Source organism: Trichogramma pretiosum, unplaced genomic scaffold (assembly GCF_000599845.2).
Source record: "Trichogramma pretiosum strain Unisexual culture from Peru unplaced genomic scaffold, Tpre_2.0 scaffold74, whole genome shotgun sequence".
Lineage (NCBI taxonomy): Eukaryota > Metazoa > Arthropoda > Insecta > Hymenoptera > Trichogrammatidae > Trichogramma > Trichogramma pretiosum.
The window spans coordinates 625,752-650,828 of NW_019641708.1; the positions used below are offsets into that span (position 1 = coordinate 625,752).

The 25,077-nt window shown below is 43.7% G+C and overlaps 1 protein-coding gene across 7 annotated transcripts in view; it reads right to left on the bottom strand.

The window, feature by feature from the left end:
- Positions 1-25,077, bottom strand: part of LOC106659649 (myb-like protein Q) — a 61,416-nt gene that overhangs the window by 23,482 nt on the left and 12,857 nt on the right. For 5 of the 7 annotated variants that reach the window (XM_014382323.2, XM_014382321.2, XM_014382318.2 and 2 more), the window contains exon 2: positions 8,925-9,020. The exons of the other annotated variants lie outside the window; for them this stretch is intronic. In XM_014382323.2, coding sequence (XP_014237809.1) covers positions 8,925-9,020 — 96 coding nt within the window. The remainder of the gene's footprint in view (positions 1-8,924; positions 9,021-25,077) is intronic. 7 annotated transcript variants of the gene reach the window in all.

The window sequence follows — 25,077 nt, forward strand, 5'->3', positions numbered from 1 at the left end:
AGATAACGATCATCTCCTCGAGGCAATATTACGATGATAGATTTATCAAGTGGGGGTTCAAGAGAGACTAGACTAGTAAGTTTTAATAGTTCCAAGAATTACAAATGCAGCATCCGACGACATTCTCTCTACGTCTATCGCGTATAACTCAGTTTTATTCGTCAATTCGAAGATTCGATTCATCAATCGTGTGTATACAATGCAGTCGATAAAAAAAAAACCAACCAAATGGTCATTTTGACTTTTAACGAACTACCACTACACCCGCTTTATAGCTCCATCTCGAATGGCCCTCGTATATATTACATACAAAATTTATATATACGCGCCGTGTACGAGATCTCCAGCAAAAAATTCTACACACATATATACATTATGTTATAAGAGAGAGGGACAACGAGTCTCTTAATTGAGACATACATCGACATTTTCACCGTATAGTTACACTCACGTACGCCACGACCGGGTGGAGAATCGGTTCGCATTATATATTACATCGCATTATATACCGGTCGAGAGACAAACGCGCGCGTGGCTCTCGGCTCGAGCTCCGATAATAATCAGACGATGTGCGTATGCATCCTATACGTACACGATGCGGATCGACGCAAGAGTGATTCTTACAGGAAAAAAAATAGTAATAATAGTAGTAGTAGTAGTAGTAGTAGGTATGAGACTTGAGATAATGATAATAATAATGTATTTATAATAATGTATTTATACTTATGCATGCTAACGCCGAGAGAGGGTGTAGTTGCATACGCACACGTATGTATACGAATAATGATGCAACATTTTTTGTTGCAGTGCTTACTGCCGGTGTGTGCCTCGCGAAGGGCCCTCACCACAGCACAGGCACGGATATAGTTTATGTTTTAATTTATGTTACGTACGAGTCTTATTTCGCTCGACTCGAAACAAAAGAGACGTGTATATTTTATATACGAAAATTTCATCGGTAATTTTAGCTACGACTCGGGATTTTGTAATTTATTATATTTACGATCGTACAAAGCTCTAACTGTGCATTAGAAGGAATATCGTGTAATGCAGGGAAGCGCAGCATATAGCTGATAAATATAAAGCAGCTGACAATTAACGACTCGCCGCGCGTGAGGAGGAGTGTAGCTTCCGTCCGTCAGAAATCCGAGCGATACATATACTCGTATGCATATACAGGGAGGAAGAGAAGGAGAGCTCCCAAGTACAAAGAAAAAAAAGGAGAACAAATCTTGGCATTGCTTTCGGGGGTACTCAATTTGCACGCTATACATCCATTATGCGTATCGAATTTTTTCTTCACGTGTAAAACTATACACGAGGCAAAATGAGCTTTTCATCGAGTTTCGCCAACGTTCATTGAGTATGCACAAAGCGCGCGCAAGTATTTCTCGCGCTCCGCTGAATTTTAAGCTCAAGATACATCAAAGAGCTCGAGTGAGAGAGAGGCTCGGAGAGAAGAAGCGAAAGCTGAGCTTCTTTAACCTCTCCCTCTCCGCCGTCACCGCCGCCTACGTGTACGTAAACGAGTATAGCTCAGGCACGACGACTAAGACGACGAGAGTCTAATAATCATTTATTATCCTCGCGAAAGAGGCGCACATAATAATGCCGCGCGAGCTTCCGCAAGTTTGTGCGGTCGGCGCGCGACGTTGTGTATACTCTCCGCTCTCTTTCTCTCTGTATCATCTCGTGGGGTAGACAAGACGACGACGACGACGACGACAATGGCTTCTGTGAATTCAGATGTATACAGGCGAGCTTTTGACGCGTACAGGGCGCACCTGTATACTCGCATTTAATATATTAATACAGTCTTTATTCGGAGAGAGAGAGACAAGAGGCTTTTGTTTAAAAATTAGCTCTCGAGCTTTGAACTTGAACTTTGAAGCGTTGTAAGTATACATGGATAAATGGACATCTAATTCTTTTACAAATATTCTCGAAACGCGTTAATGAAAATGATTCTCGGTCGTTTCTTCTTAAATCTCGAGTTTTTTTTCGGGTACTTATAGTGTATCTCTGTTCGTCTCTCTCTCTCTCTCTCTCTCTCTCTCTCTCTCTCTCTCTCTCTCTCTCTCTCGGCAGGTACCGCTACTATCTTACAAGACCCCTCGCACATCATCGCTTCACAACTCATTTTTCATCACAGCCTCACGAATTATCAATTCACTCCCGTTTCGAATCAACCTCACCAACACATCGATTGATTATCGGGCGCTTCTCTACAACCACTTGTATTGTCTCGACAAGGCGGACTGGATTACTCGCTGACACTTCGAGAACATTGCCCCGATTCCACCTCCGCTAGTGAACGAGCTAGTTCTTTGGTCATAGAGAGAGAGAGAGAGAGTGCTCTGTACGGCCATCATGCAATGAATCAATTGTATCTCCTAAGCCTGGTTCACTGTTATTTGCTATTGTATTTAGTACATTCACAACCTATGTAACTGCAACTATACTACACTCTGCTCACTACTGTATTTTTAATTGTAAATATTTTTAAAACATTGATATATGTATACCCCGCGGTTCAAATAGATTTAAATTTCAAACTCAAACTCAAACTCTCGCCGATTGTTATTGAATTAAGATAAATAAATATAAATTCAAAAAATGATTTCTTTTTCATTGAAAAGCGAGCAATCTGTGTATTTAAGAGGAAGTATGGTTGAAAAATAATAACAATAAGAATAAATAAAAGTAAAAAATTATAAATGATGTATTCATTATCGTTATTAATACCCAATTAAGAAATTATGCGATTAAAAAAAATCATGTGTACCCGTGCACATATTCGGGTACACGAATTTTCCCGAAAACTCGACTACACTCCCAAACATCCCTACAAAATTTCGCTTATAGTAGCGCTTGAAAAATAATAAATAATCGTCGATACAAGCTCCCAACAGGGCACAGCTCACGCGGTTATACATTTTAAATCAAAGTCAGTTTGCTGCCGCAGTGGTGCAGATCGTCGAGAGAGAGAGAGAGAGAGAGGAGCCATGGCGCGACAAAGCAGCAGCAGCAGCAGCAGCTGCCGGAAAAAATGCATCTCTTTTCGGCCCAACAAGATCGTCGTCGCGCTCGAGTAAGCAAACAAGCTTCTTTTCTCTCGCTCTTCTGCACTCGGCTTATAATACTCACGGCACGCGCGTGCAGCTCCAAGGAAAAAGAAGGAGGAGGACCGTAACGTCATTTTTTCGCCTCGAGTGCGAGTGTGTGTGTGTATTCGAGCGCGCAAGCTCCGATATATACCCTATACACCAGTATCTGCCCCGCGCGCGAGGATGATTTTCAGCCATGCACTTCGAACGGGGCCCAACTCCATTTGCTCGTATTATCATGGAAACGACTCGCTCCGCGTATATAGGCTCTTAATCTCGAGACAAGTCGAGCGTGTCGCGCGAGTATTACTTATATGCTGTATAGACGCAGCTCTCTTGGTCGCACGCGCGACGTCATCTGTTTTTCATTCTCTTTCTCTCTCTCTCTCTTTCCTCGGAGATATTCGCGCCACAAGGATCCGCTGCTGCACACATATATATCCGTGACCAGTAATAGTAGTAGTAGTAGTAGTAGTCTCTCGGCTCCTTCCGAAGAATGTCTGGCTCATTAATAAAAGCTCGCGTATACGCGTATAGTGCCGCCGATGCTGCTGCGTAAATAATAATAATAATAATGCGACGCGCGATATTGGGTATAAGTAAGTAGTACTATATACTTGGCGCGCGTCGTCTTCTCGTTATACGTACGACTCTTCTTTTCTTTATCTTTTTTTTTTTTTTTTAAGGTACTTAGCTCTTTCAGACACGCTCGTTGCGCGCGGCAAAAGCAATGATTCACGCGCCAATTTCCCCCCGATCGATTAATAATAATAATAATAATAAGTGCGTTTGACGTCTCGACTTTGTTTTTTATATTTCGAAAAAGACGCATCTCGCGATCAAAGAGATATGTACGTCAAGCAACACGCTTAATACCTCTTAATGCCGTATATAATAGGAGCTCGCACACGAAGCCTCTATAGCAAAACACAAAAGCGCTCCGAGTTTAGAGGAGTTGAGATAGAGAGAGAAGAGAGCAAGTCACGCGTAAGTTTCGCGCGCGCGCGCGAGGCTAGAGCCTAGATACGTAGTTCATTTGTAAGCTAGAGGCGCAAGTTTAAAGCTCTTCCGTTGCCGACACCAAAGTGGAGATTACGTATGCTCCACGTTAGTTTACTTAATGCACTCGTGTACCACGTATATTATACATGAGAGGGATTAAGTAGGCACGCGCGAGTTTGCGCCTAATTCGAGCCGCAGAGAGAGCTCGGGACCTCACACGCGGATAAAAGCTCGCCTCGCGTTCGTGGGCCCGTTCGGAGTGAGATTGATATACACGACACGCACGTATCCGCGATTAGAGAGAGAGAGAGAGACGAGTTATTTCAGCTATTTTCGAACAAATTGTTCAAAGCAGTATGTAGCAGTAGTTGATACTCCGATCGAGTTTTCACGCGCGTTGATTGCCGATGCGGACGGGTATATACGAACGGACGGAGACGATTTACAAAACACAAAACGCACCGTAAAAAAAAGAAGAAGAAGTGTGTTGTCCCCGCGAGCGCCTCGATGCGTGTCGAGTCACGTACTACACGCATAGCGCGAATATGTAGGCCACGAAGCGTCGCAGCAGCAGCAGCAGCACACCTTCGTCGTAGACCACACGACTGAGAAGAGACGTTTTACTCGCGCGACGACTGGACTTCGTACGCACGTGTGTACGTATACGATCTTGTAAAACAGCCTATATACACGCCTTCATATATATGTAACAAATAAGTAGTAGTGCGTGTCCGAGCACATTCCCCCGATTGCCCGTGTCTTCGTGTTGGCTCGCAGCTTCTTCTTCTTTTTTTGTATATAGTTGTTATCTTTTCCTCGTCTCTCTGTAACGCGCACAGACGCACACACACACACACACGTGAAATTACTCGTCGACCGATGTGCAGTGACGACGATCGCACGTATATGTTATATACATATAAGTGTGAGCTTTTCCTTTTGCGGCGACTCATCGCGTACACTCAATTTCTCAAAGTCAAAATTGACGACATCACCTCGACTGATCTCTCGGTTGTTGTGTGTGTATATAATACAGAAGGAGACGAGGCGATGAAAAGTCGCTTCGGTGTATCTTATATATATGGGCAATCGACGAGAAAATGATGTTTTTCGCTCGTGTTTAGCGCGTCGAGTCATTAATTTTCAATAATAAAAAATTAAATACTTCCAGATTAGGAATCTGGTAGAAATGCTCGACACTTTGTGGCTATAGTTAATCAGGCCGATAGAACAGAGTATATTAACGAAAACTGAGTAGATGAAACACAGCTTACACACACCTGAGGCACTTGGACTTAAATACAAATATTTGGACTTTACCACTTGCAGATTTACAGATAACGGTCCACTCGTCACCTAGCGGTGAAAGCTCAAAGTGGCATTATCGTATTCAAAGCGATTGGAAACTGGTTCAAATTTTGTGAAAACGATTAAATTGTCATTTTAAGCTCATTTAAAATGCGCTCGATATTTTTAACACGAGCGCAACAAAATGCTTAAAAATCGAATCAATGCGATAATGTATTGTAAAACATTGCAAATTATCACGTTTTCATCCCTGAGACATAATTAATACCAAGCGTATTTCAATCGGTAAAAATTGTAATGACAATTTTTCATATACATCTTTTGGAAATTGTATGAATTAAGCATCGTTTTCTGAAAATACTTAGATGTTCAAAACCCATTTGCGCCTAGATACTAAAATTTGAGAGGCTGAGGCGAACCTCCGACTCTCGTTATGTCTTTAATGTCGAATTTATGGCTCTCTTCGAGTTTTCGCCGAGACTATACAATCTCGAGATTCGATTCTCAGGGCAGGATCCGCACCTACATACACTTATACGTGTATCGATGTATATAAATACACATATACACAGCCGCTGGTGAGATCGGGCATCGGACATTCCCCGAGTCCTATACATATAGCTTGTGGGTTTTGCAATGCGCCGAAAGTCAGCAGCAGCAAGAAATGGACGACGCTCCGCACAAACGCGCGAGAGGAGTGCACACGTTGGGAGGAAAAAACGACTCGACTCGAGGGCTATACCTATATATATATATATAATACCTATTCAGGGGTCCTTCAGAATTTATTTCGATGATTGTCAAGGTCATTAGGGAGATGATTTATACACGGCGCGAGGCGCATCGGTGCTACTGTATATATATACCCTTGCGATCGTCGTCGGCACGATCGCTTTTGATGATCGCGCGACAGGCCTCTTAACTGTGGGAAAATTACGCGCGCTTGTCAAATTTACGCGGCGATTTCTGCGTCTGTGTGTCTCTCTCTCTCTAACTTTTTTCTGTCGTAAACGATCGGGGGTCGCTCTGGCCCTGCAATGATCCAAGTACACACACGCATAAAATCTGTATCGATTGTCGATCAACCTCTCTCTCGAGCGATATGCAAAACCTCGAATGCGATCTATACGTATACACATATTTTGGTTTCGCGAACTACCTCCTCTCCGTGTGCGTATATGCATCGACTTCGCAGCGATCCTTATAAGCTCTCGCGCGGGTACTCTACTGTCGTCGTCGTCGCGCGCGGTATGCTCGGCATTCGAGGCCCGCCGAGCGGCGCGCGGGGACACACACACCTGAGACCGTGCCGGACCCAATTCCCACACAGCGTTTATAATACGAGCGACGACGACGAGCGAGCGAGCGAGTCCGAATCGATGATAATACTCTGCACTCCCGGAGCCGCAGAGCTTCTACCTCTTTTTTTTTTACTTTTCTTTCTCTCTTTCTCTCTTTCTTTTTTTTTCTCCTTCCTTCGTTTCGATGTATGCGTTCGATAGTAGATGTATTTATACAAGTGCGATATCGTGAAAAACCGCGCAACGTCAAGCTACTGTATCGAAACTAGCTTACGAGTGTATCATTTAGATACAATAACGAATGAATTTTTTCATAGTCTTATTTTCTATATCCAATCCTTGCAATATGGTCAAATCTCAAAATAAAATTCCGTTTCGTTAACAAAAAAAGGTGAAATTTTTTTTGCGTGCCCAGCGGCCCTGACCCCTGCAAATTGTTCATAGGACCTCCAGAAGTGAAAAAAAACGCGTGAACATGAAATTTGAAAATAGTTAAATTTTTTTGGGGCACTTTTGTGTTTTAAACGCCGAAAAGTCATCTTTTCACGCAAATACGACTTATTACTCGATTACTAAGTCGTTGAAAAAGTATCAAAACTCATCTAAAAAAGTTAACTGACTACTGTATTCGATAGGAAATTTCCTCAGCTTTCCGATGGAACTATTCGATTTTCCAAAATATCCATTTTTCACCGCGAAAATCGCCATCAAACTTAGAGGGCTAAATATGTCGAAAAATTTAGTACGGAAAAAGTGTACTTTTTGGATTATTTTCGATTTTTCCTAGTAAAAATGAAATTTTTCGGAAAATCTAACTGCACCATGAGAAAGCTGAGGAAATTTCCTATCGAAAGCAGATCTTCATTTATTTTTTTAATACTAATTACGAGCGAATTTCGATTGTAGTGAGCCGTGCAACGCTAAAAACCTCAAGACCGCTCTGAAAACTGAAAACGGAGAACAGGGCAGTCAAAATACGTTTGTATAGGATTGTAATTCGGCTGTAAGCGCGTCCTAACCGAGAGAGCCGAGAGCCGAGCGCCAGAGATTACAAAGATGCGCGCTATATTATATACCAATTTTTGAATCCCGAATTATAGTGGGGCGATATTGGAAGAATACCCGAATTCGTCTAAGCTATCCCGTGACTAGTGCGTGGTATGATAACCCGTAAATTATATTATTCTTTTTATTAGCCCTTTTTTCGCACGTTCATTGTTATATTACTATGTCTACAGAAACGTCATATCGAGAAAGTCTTGGTCGAGAAACAGTGCAACGTACATACACCGTTCGGATAGTTAAGTTATACATTCAAACATCCGACTTCGTCCGCGCGAAGCAACGCTACACAAGCCGATCGCCATCTATCGGACGTTCGCATCTTCAGTCTCGATGTTCTGCTGCTGCTGCTGTCGTCAACGACGCGTCAAGTAGTATCAAGTAGTATATAGGGGGTGATCGATATCGCGGACAAACGCGGCTCGTCTCCCGCTCGACGCGTCGACGCTTACATATTATTCATTCAACGTCGCGCTTCCGATCGGAAACGATGTCGCGCACATTTGTGAAAGAAAGAAAGAAAGAAAGAAAGAAAGAAGAGGCACACACTCGTTGCAGTCCGAAGTGTCATCTCGTTATTAGTCGCTGCTTAACCGTGTACGTATATATAATAGGCGAGACAGCCGCAGAATTAATTGCCCGGCGCGCGACTTTTCTTCTTATTTTTTCAACGCCACGTGTGCGTGTGTGTGTGTGTGTGTGTGACGCGTATACAATTTTTTGGGGCTCCTGCTGCTGCAGTATATATATATGCATCGCGCACGCGATGGTGCTGCGATGCGCTAAACGGAAGTGTCGCTCTCGTGAAGCGAGCGAATATCGTAACGGGCCATCTGTTCCGTCGCCTGCAGCTCGCATCGAATGAGCTATAAAACAATCGATCCGAGTATATACGAGACGACGACGACGACGACATGGTCGTTTTGTGTCTCGCTCGCTCTCTTCGTTTTTATTATTTTATATGCGGGGGTCTCGTGCGAATTATACAAGATGAAAAATTTGAAAAATGCGCGCGCTGCGTAATGCAACTGATAATAAATTAAAGAATGCGAGAGAGTGAGAGAGGGCCAAGAATTATTTTTTATATGAAATAAGATCGTGTAAAGAAATGAGAGTACATAGTATATAAGTTCGAATAAATCACCTGATTGATATGCTGGCTTTCCATGCGATTGGTCTGCTGAGCGCGCGATGAGGTGGGTGTGATCGTTGTGGCGCTGTTCGTGTGTAAGAATGTCGTCTGTGGAGCGATCGTCGTCGTCGTCGTCGTCGGAGAAATTGGGCGCAAACAAAAAACGTAAAAAAAAACATATGAACAAATGTATAATCGATCGGATCGAGTACGTTTCATTGATTAATGTGTATAATTTGAGATTTTTTTTTAAATTTATTCATGTTAACAAACTATACATTATTATTATACTTTAAATGATAGAAAGAAAGAGTATACAAAAACCTCTTATAGTTATTCGAGTCCCGGACTCGGACTAAATTCTAACTATCTCTTGAGGTTGACAGAATAAATAAGTAATTGGTTGTTATAAGATCAATTATTTCAAAAAATTATATATATATTTGGTATTGTATTGACTTGAACTAAATACGAGAAAATAAAGGAAAAAAGAAGAGCGAAATGAATGTTGAATGAGTGATTGTTTAAATCGTAAATTCGAATAGCAATTTGTCTGGCAGTGCTTGTAAATAATATAAAGGAGAAAATTCATATTTTAAATTTATTTATTAAATTCATATTATAAATATTTTATACAATATTAAATAACATCAGACATAAAAAAACTGCAAATATTATGCATTTATCAGATTCGTATTAAAAATATACAACGTTAAATAACATCAGACATAAAAAAACTGCAAATTCATTTAAACATATTGCTATTACTATATGCTTATCGTTTGTAACTTGGATGATATAGGAAAAGGTGTATTCGAGTCTCTCTTTTTTTTCAATCCTTAGGCCATATTCATAATCTTTCAATATTATTTTCAACGTTATTTAATTACATCGGAAATGGAAAACGTTATAATGTGCCATAACTAAAAGCAATTTTACTTTTTTTTTTTTTTTTAATTTTTCAATGGATCAGATATTTTTATTATAATATATTATTACATCGATGGTGCCTACGAAAAAAAGTCCCTTTTTAAAACAGCATCATTTTAGTTGTTTAATATAAGAATTACCCCGCTTTTTCAGATCTAGTCATTACAAGTTTCTGGAAACGTTTGAATTACGAATTTAATGAGATAATTTCTTCGCTACAGGAATTCGTACACATTTAAAAAAGAGATAGTCTTTGTAAGCACCGTCGACGCATACAATCTTATTGATCGAAAGACGGCATACTCGCAGCCGCCAAGCAAATATTGCACAAATCTTGGTTCTTCAAATGGTCGACGATCATGTCGCAGCACTCGAGCGGCAGTCGATAATGTATCAGCTTCATGAAAGAGTCCGTGGCCCAACCGCGAAAAAATCCCCTCGACAGTTTCTCGCACAGATGCACGGCGCAGGGCCCGCCGTGTCTTACGCTGTTCCACTGGACGAATCTCCTGAACTCGTGGAGGGTGACCAACTTCGCCGCCTCTTTGGGTCCCGACTGGATCAGTTCGTAGAGCGTCAAGCCCGGCTTTACCATTAGCTCGATCGCTTTGTTCGCGAACTTCCGGTCGTTGCGCCAGAAATTTTCGATCGGCTCCGCCAACTCGACGATCAGCCCGTGCCTGACGAACAGTCTCATGATCAGCAGGGCTTCGTCGCGGTCCATGTCGTATCCGCTCTTCTCGAGACTCTCGACTACGGCCAGAATGTCGAACACCAGTTTGAATTTGGCGCCGAAATGAAGCTCTCGCGCAACGATTCTCGCACCGAAGTCGACGGGGAAAGCGAAGTTGGACGGATCAGCGCCCCGACTCAGCAGCAAATCGATCGTATCCGGTAAGATTCTCGCCACCGCCAATTTCAGCGGTGTTTTACCCAAATTGTCCACGGCGTCGACCTCCACTCGCTGTTCTCTCTCGTCGCAGATCCTGAAGAATATCTCCGCCATATCGTTGGTTTGTTCTACCTTGCAAATTACATGCAGCGGAGTCTCTCCGTTCGCCTTGGCCGCGTTGGGATCGGCGCCGCGTCTCAGCAGCAGCGCCGCAACTTCCATGTGCTCCCATTCCAGTGCCGAGTGCAGCGCCGTGTTGCCGTCTCGGTCGCGCGCGTCGAGCCGAACCCGCTGATCGTTCAACAGCCTCCACGCGAGGCCGATATATTGGCCGCCGCTGGCGATGTGCAGCGGTGTGCGTCCCTCGTTGTCGGCCAGACTAGGATCGGCTCCTCTCGCTAGCAGCAATTCGCACATGGCCAAGTTGTGGCCGCCGGCGTACGCCAAGTAGTGCAACGGAGTGTTTCCCCAGATGTCGCGCGAGTCGAGCGGCACTTGTACGCGTCTCTCGTCGCACATCCTGAATAACGTCTCGGCCATTTCGCCGTCTCGCGCCACCTTGCAAGCCACGTGCCAAATTGTCTCTCCGGCTTCGTTGACCGCAGTCGAATCCGCACCTCTGCTCAGCAGAAATTCGGCCATCGCGCCGCCGGTGCCGTAGCTCAGAGCCACGTGCAGCGGCGTGTTGCCCGCATTGTCCTGGGCGTCGAGCAGCACCGTACGGTTCCTCTTGCTCGCGATCCCGAAAAATGCCTCGGCCAAGTCGACGGCGGCGTTGCTGCAGTGGCAGATCGCGTGCAGCGGAGTCTCGCCCTCGGCGTTGGGCAGATTCGCGTCGGCGTCGCGTTGCAGCAGCCACGCGGCCGTCTTTCTGCGGCCGTTGCGCAGTGCCATGTGGAGCAGCGTGTCGTGCCGCGGGCCGCACTTGTCGCGGGTGTCGATCGGCCTCGGCTGACTCGACTTGTCGATTATCTCCATGACGATCTGCGTCAAGTCGCTGTCGGTGAACTTTTCGAACATTCGATAAAGAGCAGAATGAGAGTGGGTAAACTTTTTGCAACTCCGCGTGTACGGATCCGCGCCTCTCGTCAGAAGGAATTCGGTCACCCTTGCGTTGCCGTTGTCCACGGCTGCTTGCAGCAAGTCGTCGACGATCAGCGCTCGTTTTTTTTTGTCCACGTACATCATCGAATCCACGAACATCTTCTTCACCAAGTCGACGTTATCGTGGCGATCCTTGCAAACGATTTCCAGAGGAGTCTGTCCTTGCTCATTGATCAACGTCAGATCCGCTCCTCTTCTCAGTAGTAATTCGGCAATCTCTAAGTGTCCATGGACCAATGCCAAGTGCAACGGTGTATTACCCTCTTTGTCCAGGGCATCGATTCGCACGCGTGGATCAATTTCGCCGTCATCCTTGAAGAATATCTTGACCAAATCGATCTGTCCTTTGACGCAAAAATCATGCAGAAACAACGGCCAATCGGCCAAGTGTGGATCGGCGCCGTGTAACAGCAACAACTCGATCTGTCTCTGGTTGGGTTTTCTTTGCTTCGCGACCAATTGCAGGGGCGTGTATCCCGATTCGTCCCGAGCTTCGATCTGCACGGTCTGCCCGAGCTCGTCGACGGTATCGAAGAACACCTCCATCATTTTTTCGTTGCTCTTCCGGCAGATAGCGTGCAGAGGAGTCGCTCCTTTCGCGTTGGCCAGGTTCGGATCGACGCCGCTTCTCAGCAGCGCCTCGACGACATCTTCGTTCTCCCAATACCTGTGTCTCAGTGCCACGTGTAGCGTGGAATCGCCCGAGTCGGCGACGACGTACTTGGGATCGACGTGACCTAGCTCGAGAAATCGCTCGACGGGGTGCCTGAGCCCGTACTCGCAGGCCACGTCGAAGTGGCTGAGGCCGAACGAGTCGACGTAATTCACGTGGAATTTGTTGTAAATGTCAAAAAGATCCCCGACGATAAATTGCTGGCAATTCAGTCTCGCCGCGTAGTGCACCGCGGTGGCGCGACGAAGCACCGGCTTGCCGTTTCCGTCGACCTCGGGCTCGTCCCTGTAGCCGGACGACACCACAAAATTGATGAAAGATTTTCCCACGTCGCTACTGTATGCATGTATGGATGAATCCGCGCTTTTTACGGAAACCAAAAGAAGATGCTCGATATCTTTTTGCCCGAAAATTTCACGGAGATTTGGAAGCTGGCCCTTCCAATTCAAGTATAATCGCTCTAATCGATAAAGCAGTTCGGGCCCGTTTGTTTCAGTCTCGCTATAATTTAAATCTTCTCGTATGTCTTTCAAATTTTGCAATTGTCGTTGCAGTACAGCAGAATTATCCATTTTGCGCACTCGCTATTTCAACGCACGGCTCGATCGTTTATAATTTTAGATTCTCTCTCTACTTATAAAAAAGTGAAACGACCTCTGATTGGCTGACACTGACGACGACGCCCGACGCGAGCCGACTCGATACGAGCGCCTGCGCTGCTAACTGTCAACAGACAGTCAGTACTTGAGTAACCTCAAAATTCGAATGAAAGAATTGACGCGCGCGAAGCGCGTCTTAAATGTCTAGTATTTTAAAAATATCACACAGTCGACGCGCACTCGTTTATAAGTTCAGATACTTTAAATATCACTTGTATAACTGTTCACACGATGGGTGTCTCAACTCGTACTAACCACATAAAATGAAGAATAAAAAACATGTGCTCGATATTCTGTGAGACTACGTACGTCTATTATGGGCATGACATGGGTGGCCAAAGAGGTAAAATTTCATGTTTCAATCGTCTAATACCTAATTCAATTCAATGACTTCGACCTAACGAACGCAGAAATATAGAGAGAAAGAGAGAAATACGGAACGCTTCGGTACTTTCACTGATTTCTCCTGAGTTGACTTCGGTGCGCATACATTTTTAATTTTTATGACACTTTGTTGATGAAAATGAATTAATTGGATTAACATTTTTAAAAGTAATACAATTTTTATGTAAATTTTTAAAAAACTAATATTTCTTTATTAAAAAATTGTTATAATTTCATAAATATCAAAAGTAGTTCACTTTTCATTCATTTGCATTATAATTGATGATAATTTATGCATGTTCATGAAAGTTACTATAACTGATGCATACGAAATTTTAAAATATGCAATGAATTTGATGGCTATTTTTGGTAAAATTTAGTTCTTAAATTGATCGATTTAAATCTTATGTCTTATTTCGATTCCTTTATTTTTTTAATACACTTGTCAACGCGTGTATCGGTGACAGCACAGTTACGTCTTGGAAGATATTCGTCTGTAAAATTGTTATCGACGAATCATATAATCGATCCGAAACGACGATCGCGATGTCGAATATTTTTCATTGCGCCTACGCACGACCCTCGTAATTTTAAAACTATGCATAATACAGACTGGAGGGGCTTACGGACACGCGTATAGGATAGGGAGGAAAAAAAGGGCACGTACATTCGCCCTCGCTCGCCCTCGATCCTACTACTACTACCCACATGTACGCAGTTCACGTCATATATAAAGTTAGGCTCTTGCACCCCCTTTATGTAGCCCTCGAAGTTCGTGTAGTAATATATGTAAAAGGGACGAACGTTGATATTATTGCAGGCGCGCGATCGAGGGCGAGCCGCCTCCCCATATAAGACACACGTATTACGTATGCCATCTACGGGACCTCAAATATATATTGTATTCCTGGCATGGCCGAGTGCAAAGTACGCCATGCGAATTGCGAGGGCCATTTGCCCCTATGGAGTATGTATACGGCTCGATAGATTTTCTCTCTCTCGCTCTCTGTCGGTCGGCTGTGTATAGTTACTGTACTTTGACTCGACCCGCGCGTCCACCCACAGCTATTACACACACACACACGCGCATACGTACAGACAGTTGGAGCGAAAGGAAAGTACACTGTATAGAGGCAGAGAGAGAGAGAGAGAGAGAGAGAGAGAGGAGGGGAGTAAAAGCCCCCGCGAGCGATTCATTGGCCGGGCTTCTTGGAGTCGGCGCGCGAAAATCGCCCTATCGCGTACGTCCGGCTACTACTACTACTACTACCACGAGAGAGAGAGAGACAGAGCCTACACATCTATACACCCACGCACAGCTCGAGTGTACTGCTACATATATTCTCTGTGTGACACGCGAGAGCTTCTCTATTCTCTATATACATATGCACACGTACGTACTTGAATTCCTCGCGTAGTTATGTGTCCGAGTCGCTTCTCTCTGTGTATGTGTGTGTATTTGTAAGTGCGTTGGATCGATCGCATCACCGAGTGGGTGCTTTAAAGCTCTCGGCTGTGATAAATTCTATACTATCCAACTCTTGATAACTTTTGCAGAGAGGCAATGATGCACTTATAAGTTGTAATAACATGGCTATATAAAGTTTTATATTATAAGGATGTAATTTCGGGATGATTAATGAGGGCCTCATTACCGCGGCATTATGTATATACGTACATATAATCGAGCAAAAAAAAGACACTCTCGTCACGCGTATCGTATGGTGATCTATACGTTTATGTATCGGTGCTGGAATCGAGAGAGGGGCCCAATCTTTTGTAACGATCTGTTAGAAAGGAGCTGTAAGGTGGAAAAGGGTTTATTCCGCCGTAGTATAAGTAAGTAGTGAGTAGTAGTAGTAGTTGTGCAGTGACTGGCAGCTCGTCGACTGCAGCCGATCGCAAAGCAATGGCATTTTGCAACGCACGCCGCGACGTATACGCGCGACACTCGAACGCGTCTTATAAGCACACGTAGGGAAACGACGACGACGACGACAGGTTGTAGTGTATCTGTGTGACAGGTGACGATGGCTCCCTCGCCGCATGCGTATACTCACATACATAGACAGGCCCTTTCGCCGGCGAGTCTCCTTCGAGCGCCCGAGATACGCGCCGATAAGCTGGGATGTGTGTATATGCGAGAGCCGAGGCGCAAAAAATCGCCGCAGCCAACGCAGCTGCCACGCGAAGAGGATCGCATTGACTATATGGCATATAGTGCAGCGTATATACAAATATAACCGATTTCTTATAACAGCTGGCTCGCGCGTGTGTGTACATAATATATATAATACGGCCCCGCGCGACAAATCATTGTCTCATTGAGGTAGTCGATCATCGCGCGCCCGGCAATTTAGCTATTATAATCCCTTGGCACGTACGAGCCACGAGTATTATTATATACGTTGTAATGCATCGAGCGAGTACAAATCGTGCGTAACTTGAGCGTGAATTTCCCGCTATCGAACGATCGGATGTAAGTTACCATGATTTGTTTCTGGTTTTTTTTTTCTATCGCGATACTTTAGAGTTCGTTTTTTTTCATCGCAAAACGAGATGCGATCAAAGTTGGTGTTGCGTACATTTCGATTATGCGCGCTATAGCTTCTCGATTCCGTCGACAGATGGCGAGCGCCGTAAACTCGCAAGCGTCGAAGTGAGCCGAGTCCAATAAAAATTCATTACTACTACTAACGTCAGTAGTACAGATAACGTCATTAAACATTTTCGAACAGGACCAGAAAAGATATTGCCTATATTGCTTCTCTACGTTCAATCGATTCATATACGATCGATTTGTAACTTTAATCGGTGCGCAAAACTTTATCCCACACCCATCCGACGATACTCTAGCTTCGCTTCGAGTTCTATTTCGTCGATTCCGATTTTCGATCTCTCTCGAGCTGTGCTCGCTGCTGCTGCTGCTCGAGATTTATATACGCGTGCGCGCGCGCCACGCACGATTTACGAGATCGAATTGAATTTAATGGCTCTATCGTCGAGCAGCGACGAGTCGCGTTTAAGAATCGAACGATATTTACGCGCGCGCCCGGCCTCTCCTTCGTTAAAAACATTTGTATATATAATAATGATAATAAAAATGAACGAATAAACAAAGATGCCTCATTACGTACGCGTCGCTTCTGCTGCTGCTATAACTGACGTTGCGCGCGTATTATATAGACGAGAGAGAGAAAGAGAGAGAGAGAGAGGTATATGGTAAAAGAGGAGCAAGTGCATTAATTTAATTGGGAACAGCGAGCAACGAACACCTTGACATTCTTAATTAACAAACGCGAGAGCGAGAGAGAGAGAGCTCTTATTTTTATAACGACCGTAAATTTCGTAACGCAGCGCTGCGTACACTGCGCGCGCGGAGAAAGAGCTGCGCGCATTTGGCGAATTATCATCATCATCATCATTATTATATTTATTGTTAGTTGTTTCCTCGACGAGAGCTAATGAGTGCATTTTCATCGTACGCTATATTATTTACAATAGTACTGCTGCTTTCTCTAAAACCTCGAAACTGCACGTCGCAAAAATTAATATCAATACGCGTCTTTAATCGACACACATAGCTATATTTGAAAGGAGGGATCCGTATATTATAATAGTTTAATCGAGTATCTCGTCGCAATTTTCATGTCGATTGATAATTCGAGCGTGGGAAGTGCAGCAGCTCGCACACGAGAGAGAGAGAGATAAGTCGCTCCGCGGAACATCGAGCGGCACGAGTGCACACAAACACAAACACACACACACAAGGAATAATCCCGTATGTGTAACGAGATAAGAGCGAAGCTCGCGAGGCCGCGACGCGCCGAGGAGGAGATTTTCCCACACATCGCGTTATACATTTCTTTCGGTGGCGCAAATATTTTGCCAAACTTTTTCAAAGCGTTTGTATACGCATACACGCGGCACTACTATATAGATGCCTGTTGTTTTTTTTGTATTTCGTGTCCGTGCAGCTCTCGTGATTTGATTCCGCAATGTCGCGCGCGCGGGATGCGCATACACATATATGATGCACGGCCCTTTGATCAGAGCCACATTAAATACACACGCACATACACAAGCAGTAGCTGCTGCCCATCATCGTCATCAGTTCGTAGAACGACCCGAGGAAAAAGTGTCCCTTTTCGGTTTAGCGGTAAGACCAGCAGCAGCAGCAGCAGCAGCAGCAGTGGCTAACTCCTTTTTGCCAATGTGTACTTTTTTTCTCTCTCTCTCTGTCTGTCTCTCATCTTCTTCATTCGCGGCCTACTGACGTTTCTAGATCGATGTGTGAAATTGCAATATTTCAGCCGATCTGCGTGCCGATCCGCGCGCGCGCGGTGCCCGTGTCTTTTGAACAAATTTTTTTTTACTCTCCATCCCCCCTCCTTCGTCTTTGGGGCGAAACTTTTAACCCGACGACGCCACTGCGCTGTACTACAATGTGTATATATGCCGCCGCAGTTCACGGAAGCGATCGTCTCATATATATACGGTCGCGTCGAAAAATGCAATATTCATATAATAATATGTTATAATAACGATAAATTCAAATGAACGACCATGTCACAAAAAAGTTATATCGAAGAATCAAACGATACGCATGCCGAGACGAAGTATATGAGTAAAAAAAAAAGTATCACTCGTGATGATCCGCACACGTGCGCGTATACGCATATACTCGTCCCCGCCGAGAATTTGTCGTAATTCATTCGAGTACAGTCGAGCTTTCACGAGTACACGCAGGCCTCTGCGGAGCGGATATCATGTGTGTGTGTATGTGTTTGCTATAGGGCATCGGAATCGGAAAGATTCGGGACGGCTCGCATGCAAAACTTCGTAAGCTCACGCGGCGCAAAAATGTTATACTCTGCTGTGATCTGCAGCGTGTCTGCACTCGATCTGTCTTTCTCTCGAGAGAGAGACGCGACGGATGACTCTGCTGCTGCTGCATATGCGACCCGATTACGAGTTGAGAAACACACGTGTTTCCGACAGAAGAGAATATATATAAAGGCTCGCGCGTGTACAAATGCGTGCGTTAAGTTGTGTGCACTTTACCCGCGCGTAGTCGTCGTCGTCGTCTCGAGCTCGTCTAGACACGCGACGTGGAAAATTGTCTCTCGTGCGAGGCGCATCTCTCCTTTTTATTTATTTATTTTTTTTTGTTATACCTCTATCGTTTCGCGTCGCCTGGATATCGCGACGATCGACTTTGCAACGTGTAATATTTGTTGGCCGTATAGATCATGATCGAGACGCTCTCATCGTGTATATAACGTCGATCGATCGATATGATAAATAAATTTATTATAATGCCTAGTCACCGTGAGAGCTATAGATACGAATGAATAGCTGTTATATTAAATGGTCTTCAATTAAATATTATTAAATACATGATATATACAAAGTCGCTCATCTCTTTTATATTATTCTCTCGCTTTTGTTTGTCTCTCTCTCTCTCTTTTTTCGATCGCGCAGTACGCGTTTGCGCTTATACATGCCGCGAGTTGACGCTCGCTCAAGCAAATTCCTGCGGCAAAAACGCACAGCGCACCTCGTCGTCGTCGTCGTCGCTTATATCGCTCGAGGACGATGCCAACTTTTTTTTTCTCTTTCTCTCTCTCTCTCTCTCTCTTCGTGCTATAGCATCCATCCATCTCTATCTATGTATGTATGTATACGCGTATATATACGTCACTTTCTAATTTATAGTATATAAGAGCTACCCGCTAATTCGAGATCTACATGTGGGCAAAAACTGCATTTTACAAAACGTATGTGCCGCTGCTGCTGAGCTGTTATACTCTCGCGGGAGCCGATCTCTTTTCTCTCTCTCTCTCTGTCTGTCTCTTTGGGGGCCCGATACATGCGCGCAGCGACCAAACGAACTCCGCACTCGGGCGAAGCGTGTGTGTGTGTGCACTTATATGTATACACATACGCAGCACACCCTTGGAGGATAATTTTTCGCGCGAAATTTCCGAACGATTCTCGGCCGCTCGGCGAGCAATTAAAGAGTCTATTCTATACATTGCGAAAATCGTACATTACAACGACAACGACAACGACAACAAAAAGTCGCGCTCGACTTTATATCCAAACAACCGCAGTTTAATTATGGTACATTATATTATTTACGAAAGTCTCTCACTCCTTTCTAGAGTATAGTCGCATCCACCTCTCTGCGACTGGCCATAATAAGCGCACCGTTTAATGGAAAATTAATCAAGCGCACGCGGGGCAATTCTTCGTTTGCTCTCGTGCGCGTATTTCTACGTCTAATTTTCTTACTCTAATACGTCGTCGTCGTCGTCGCTGCAGCAGTGTCAGAACTACTGCGCGACTTTCGCGTGTAAATATATAGGTAGTGTGCCTATATAATAAAATGCATCTCGTCGTCGTCGTGCTCTCTTATAGCCGAGCCGTTAAAATTCCGCGATGATTTGGTCGCGCTTAGACTTATAGCAGTCGCCAAATTACGTTGGCTCGGCGATCTCTGCCGCTGCTGCTGTGCGCGGCTTTCGCAGCTACTTTGAAACTTTCTATTCCGATATATAATGCAACTGTTTACGCTCGTACGTACGGAGCCGCTTTTTTTGTCGTCGTCGTCGTTGTTGCATGTACATACGGAGTCGGAGTCGAATTGTTATAGCTACCATACGAGCTCAGCTGTGCGCAATTGTCATTCGTCGGTGCGCCATAGGCACGATGGATTTTGCGTTTCGCGCGCCGAGCTTTCCCCGCGCGCAAGAGAGAGAGAGAGAAGAGATGTGCATTATTTTTTCTCCTTGGCTAGATATATACTGTTTTATATATAAGGTAAAAAGATGAAAAGATCGCGTAAACAGGTTCGACGCTTTTTTGTCGTTGTCGCTATTATAAATACGCGCGCCGCGCGCAGAGAGGTGTCGAAATCGAGACGATAGCTTATACAGCGACGATGAGAGAGATCGAGCTTTGCTATCATCGCTGCATATAATAATCATAAATGAGGATCAGCGAGAGGAGTGAGAGAAAAAAAATTGGTGAGAAAGTTTGCGATACGAGCTGATACGCGATTTTACATCACGTATAGTGTATATAACGTTGCATGAATCACTGATATTTCGCATGGGACATTGATGGGCCGCTGTGCTGCCACTGCTGCTCAATTTTTTGCCCCGACGATGCATACCGATCAGTAGAGTCATTGGAATTTCAGGACTTCTCTTTGACGGCACGCACATCACGGCACTCGCGACGCGACTCTCGGACAAACGACGACGATCATCGGGCTCTCGCCGTGCACCTGTATATCATACATTCGCAGTGCGTTTAAGACACTTAATATCTGTACGACAGTGCGCATTCGCGAGGACCGAGACGGATTTCTATCAATCGTGTTCGTATCGGACATTAGTATGTGTAATTTGACGATTACAGTGTAATTGTTTTTTTTTTTTTTTTTTTTAATCACAATCAGTTCGTGACGATAGAGGCATCGATCTTCTATAGTTGCTCTAATCCAGAAAAAAAATATTTCGCAAGTATAGCCTCGTATATCGTATATATAGCGACTGCAATCATTGGGTCCCGAGGCGAGTCTTTTGAGTTGAAGGATGACAGTGGTGATTGACGAGCAAATCGCCCGGCGAACTGCCCCATTGAAAACTATGGATTATTATGAAAAATAATTTGAATATCTGGTCTGTATCAGATAAAATTAATTCCAAGTTCGAAATAACTAGAGGAGCCAACCTTTAGTAATTTCATCGAACGCAAGATGGCGCGGGCATGATTTTTTTCGAAACCCATGATGAAAATAGTTTATTATAGATATAAAAGGTATGGGATGGTCGTATATGGTCGTTCGATTTTCAATGGAGGCGATCCTTTGACGTTGCGCGAATCTGACACAGCGATAAAATGTCGCGAAGACGATAGCCAAATTACGAGCACCGAAGCAGCGTAAATTACACGCGGTCGAGCCTATCCAAGCTTTTTTGCCCGTTTCTCAGCTCGTTATTCCCTATATTATCATATCATTCGTTCGAGGGGTCTTTAAGAGAAGAATAATTACCTCGCGTACGCGCACGGGGCAACGATTTGACTCCTTGAGCAGCGGCGCGGTTCTACGTTTCAATCGTCGGGCGGGCGGGCGGGCAAAGTCATTGCGTATGCGCGATATCGAAAAACACGAGTTCGCGCATAAATTAGCGTACGACGAAAGACGACGACGCGTTGCCCATTTTGAAGCTAGAAAGAGGCGAGACCCGAAATACGCTAATATATTTGCACTCGAACGACCTCTCGAACGCGCGGCTCTCGGGTCGAGAGAAAGTTGTTTAACCCTCCAGCAGTAGCAGCAGCAGCAGCAGCAGCAGCAGCAGCGAGTGAAAAAAGTCCGGAGATTTAAATGGGATTCTAGTCGACGCTCGAAGAAATTGTGCAGACGCAAAGAAGCTCAGCTTCGATATATGACTATAAACGATCTCTTGTTCGCTCTCTTTAATGGCTTGTATATTGCTTTCCCAAGATAGACGCGGATTTTTTTCTCTCTATACTTCTCTCAAAAATTCGCGCCATGTGCGCAAAATGACGCACTCGCACACACAATTTATAATCTCGATCGAGAGGCAGGAGCCTCGCGTCTTTTTTTTGCACCCGCGCGTGTATTATCGTACTTCGAAACTTCTTCGTTGTGCCGTGTTATTGGCGCACTTTCTTCGCTGCATGCACAATGTATAAAGAGAGATAAAATCGTCGAGAGTATGATGTATAGTATATACGCGGCCAATTAGACTGGCGGAATTCGACAGTTCGAACCGTGACATCTGTCATTATACATACGGTAGATCCCGAGCCGATAACGTCGCTACAACTCTTTGTTTTTTTTTTTGCTTCTGTACTTGTATTGTCATGACCGTCAGTTAGGGGTTCTTTGCGTTACATCTTTCTTTCTCCAATCGCGGATCTGCACTTGGGAAAATTATAATTTTTAATTTTTTTCTCTAATCTATTGAAATTGTCTTGAACTTTTCAACGATATACATTACGAGTAATTGATAAGTTACCAAAAACATTTACCAAAAACAGCGCGAAAGTGAATGAGCTTCTAATGAATTCTGTAAAAATACCCAAGAATTAATAATGTAAGAAATTTTGCGTTGGTTTTTCGTAGCATAGCTAACAACAACAACGATAACAAGCAGAGAGCCGCGATAGTACTGTAAGAGAGCGCAGTAAGCGCGCTTTTCCACGAGAATAAGAAATAAAAATGCTCCTTTTCTCCGAGGCAGCATCTCTTTCTTTTTCCGGCCTCGTTGCGCCTCGCGCTAACGACACATTGTTCTCTCTCTCTCTCTCTTTATATAAAAGCTCGCCTCTACCGGTGGATAAAAAAAATCAGACTCTTTAACTATAAATACACCTGCGCATTCCAGCGTATATAGCTATATATACTAAAAGCATGTGTGCACGCGTATACGTACACACATATAGTCGAACACTTCAGGCGCACTTCTAAGTCGCTTCTAAAGTATACAATAAATAAATATATTTCTCCAAACGGGACGCTCGCGTTTGTTATACACGGAGATAGCAGCAGCAGCAGCAGCAGCAACAGTAGCGCTACAAAGCAGGTTTTACTTTGAGTAAATTTTCTTCTTTTTTCTCTCTCGTGTTTTCTTTCTTTTTTCTCATTCTGTGTGCGTGTGTGTTTTTTTTGTCGTTGCGTCGTTGTTGTCGTTGTCGTGTCGTTTTGCGTTAAACTATAAGCGAGGCCTAAGCGCAACTGGTTTGACATCTCGCGCGCGCGCGAGCTCACGCGAGCAATAGAGAGACGCAGACAAGCCAAGAGAGAGAGAGAGAGAGAGAGACAGAGGTGATAGTTGTTGGGTCGGTATAAAAGCCCGAGCGAGACACGTGCGCGCAATCGACGGGTATTTTTATAATAAAAGAAAGGCGCGTGGCGTATATGTATTTGCCTGCGCGTTGAACGAATGTGTAAAGTCTAGCAGAGCCGAGCCGGCGTCGTGCGCACATCGATACCGAATTGTCGTGTGCGTGTTCGTCCGAAATCGGTTTGTAAGAGATTATGTATGTTCGAGTTGTGTAACGTTTACGCGCGAACACGGGTTAAAGCAAAAAAAAAAGCGGGTACGAGTGCGTAACATGTACGCGCTTTTGCATCGAGTATAAGCGGGTAATTCGTTGGATATAAGCCGATCGATCTCAGCGCTCGATCTTTCTGTTTCGAGTATGATTGTTTAATTTCACACACGAAACAAGCGAATGATTTTAGCTATAAAATCATGAGCAACAAAATTAACAATATTATAATTATCGTACATAATTAGAGGTAGTAAGCTAATATGTAGGCCCGGTATTTATTACTTCACAAAAACACATTTTTTTTTATTACTTCAGTTAAATCATATGATATGATCATACGAACAAAACTCATTGTTTTTTATCGTAATAATAATTATCATGAATAATAATGTTTTGAATATTGCAGTTTACAAATTTTACATTAGAATCATTGATTATTTCATCACATTTCATCTTTTTTGACGGACGAGCATCAGTACGTGCATTTGTACAGTTTTCAGTTATTTTCAAAGCTTCTGACTCGATTATTAACTGCGCTCCTACATCAAAATCGCGAAGTACCTCTTCTTCATCAGATCTGTCATCTGAAGATAAATGTTCAAGATTCATCGCGATTAATTGGTGAAGTTTTGTTGTGCAATGATTGAGATGACTTACGCTACGTATGGACATTAATAGATAGTTTAAATGGTATTATAACTTGTTGATGCGTGTGAATGTATCTGTTAGTCGCAAGCCAGCAGGGAGGAAAATCGAGCATTCGAGCTTACATGCGCAGGGACGGAAGGCAAATTTCAGGCAATATAGTAAAAATAAATACCAATAGTCCAATGTCGTGTTTTGATTTATACAATTAATTTCACTTTGCCACTTGCAGGTTTACAGAATTAAGATACTCGACATCTAGTGGTGGAGACTCAAAGTAGTTTATCATACTTAAAGTGGTTATACTTGTCTAAATTTTTGAAGCAATCAAGTTGCAATTTTTAGCTCTTTTGAAATGCGTTCAATATTTGTTGCATAATTATTACGGAATATAATTATAATAAAAAATTCACCAAAAACAAGACAATTAATGGTAGGACATTTGAAAACATTTTAAAAAATCATTTCTTGGTCATTAGTGCATTATTAATGTTCGGCATCTCTACCAAGGAACTTGAACGATTCTTTTTTATTATAAAATTATTACAAAATAATTTTTTTTTCAAAATAAACATGGAAGGCGTATTAAAGCAAAATAACAAAAAACAATACTTATTCAATTTTACTTCAGCCGCAAAATATCCGAGACGAACAAAAAGGGTACGAACAAGCGTGAAAAAAATTTCGGCCATTTACGATTTCACACATACAGGCCGATTATTATACGCGTTGAAATATAGGCGGCGAAGATCGATGCGGGCGTGTTATACGATATACGAA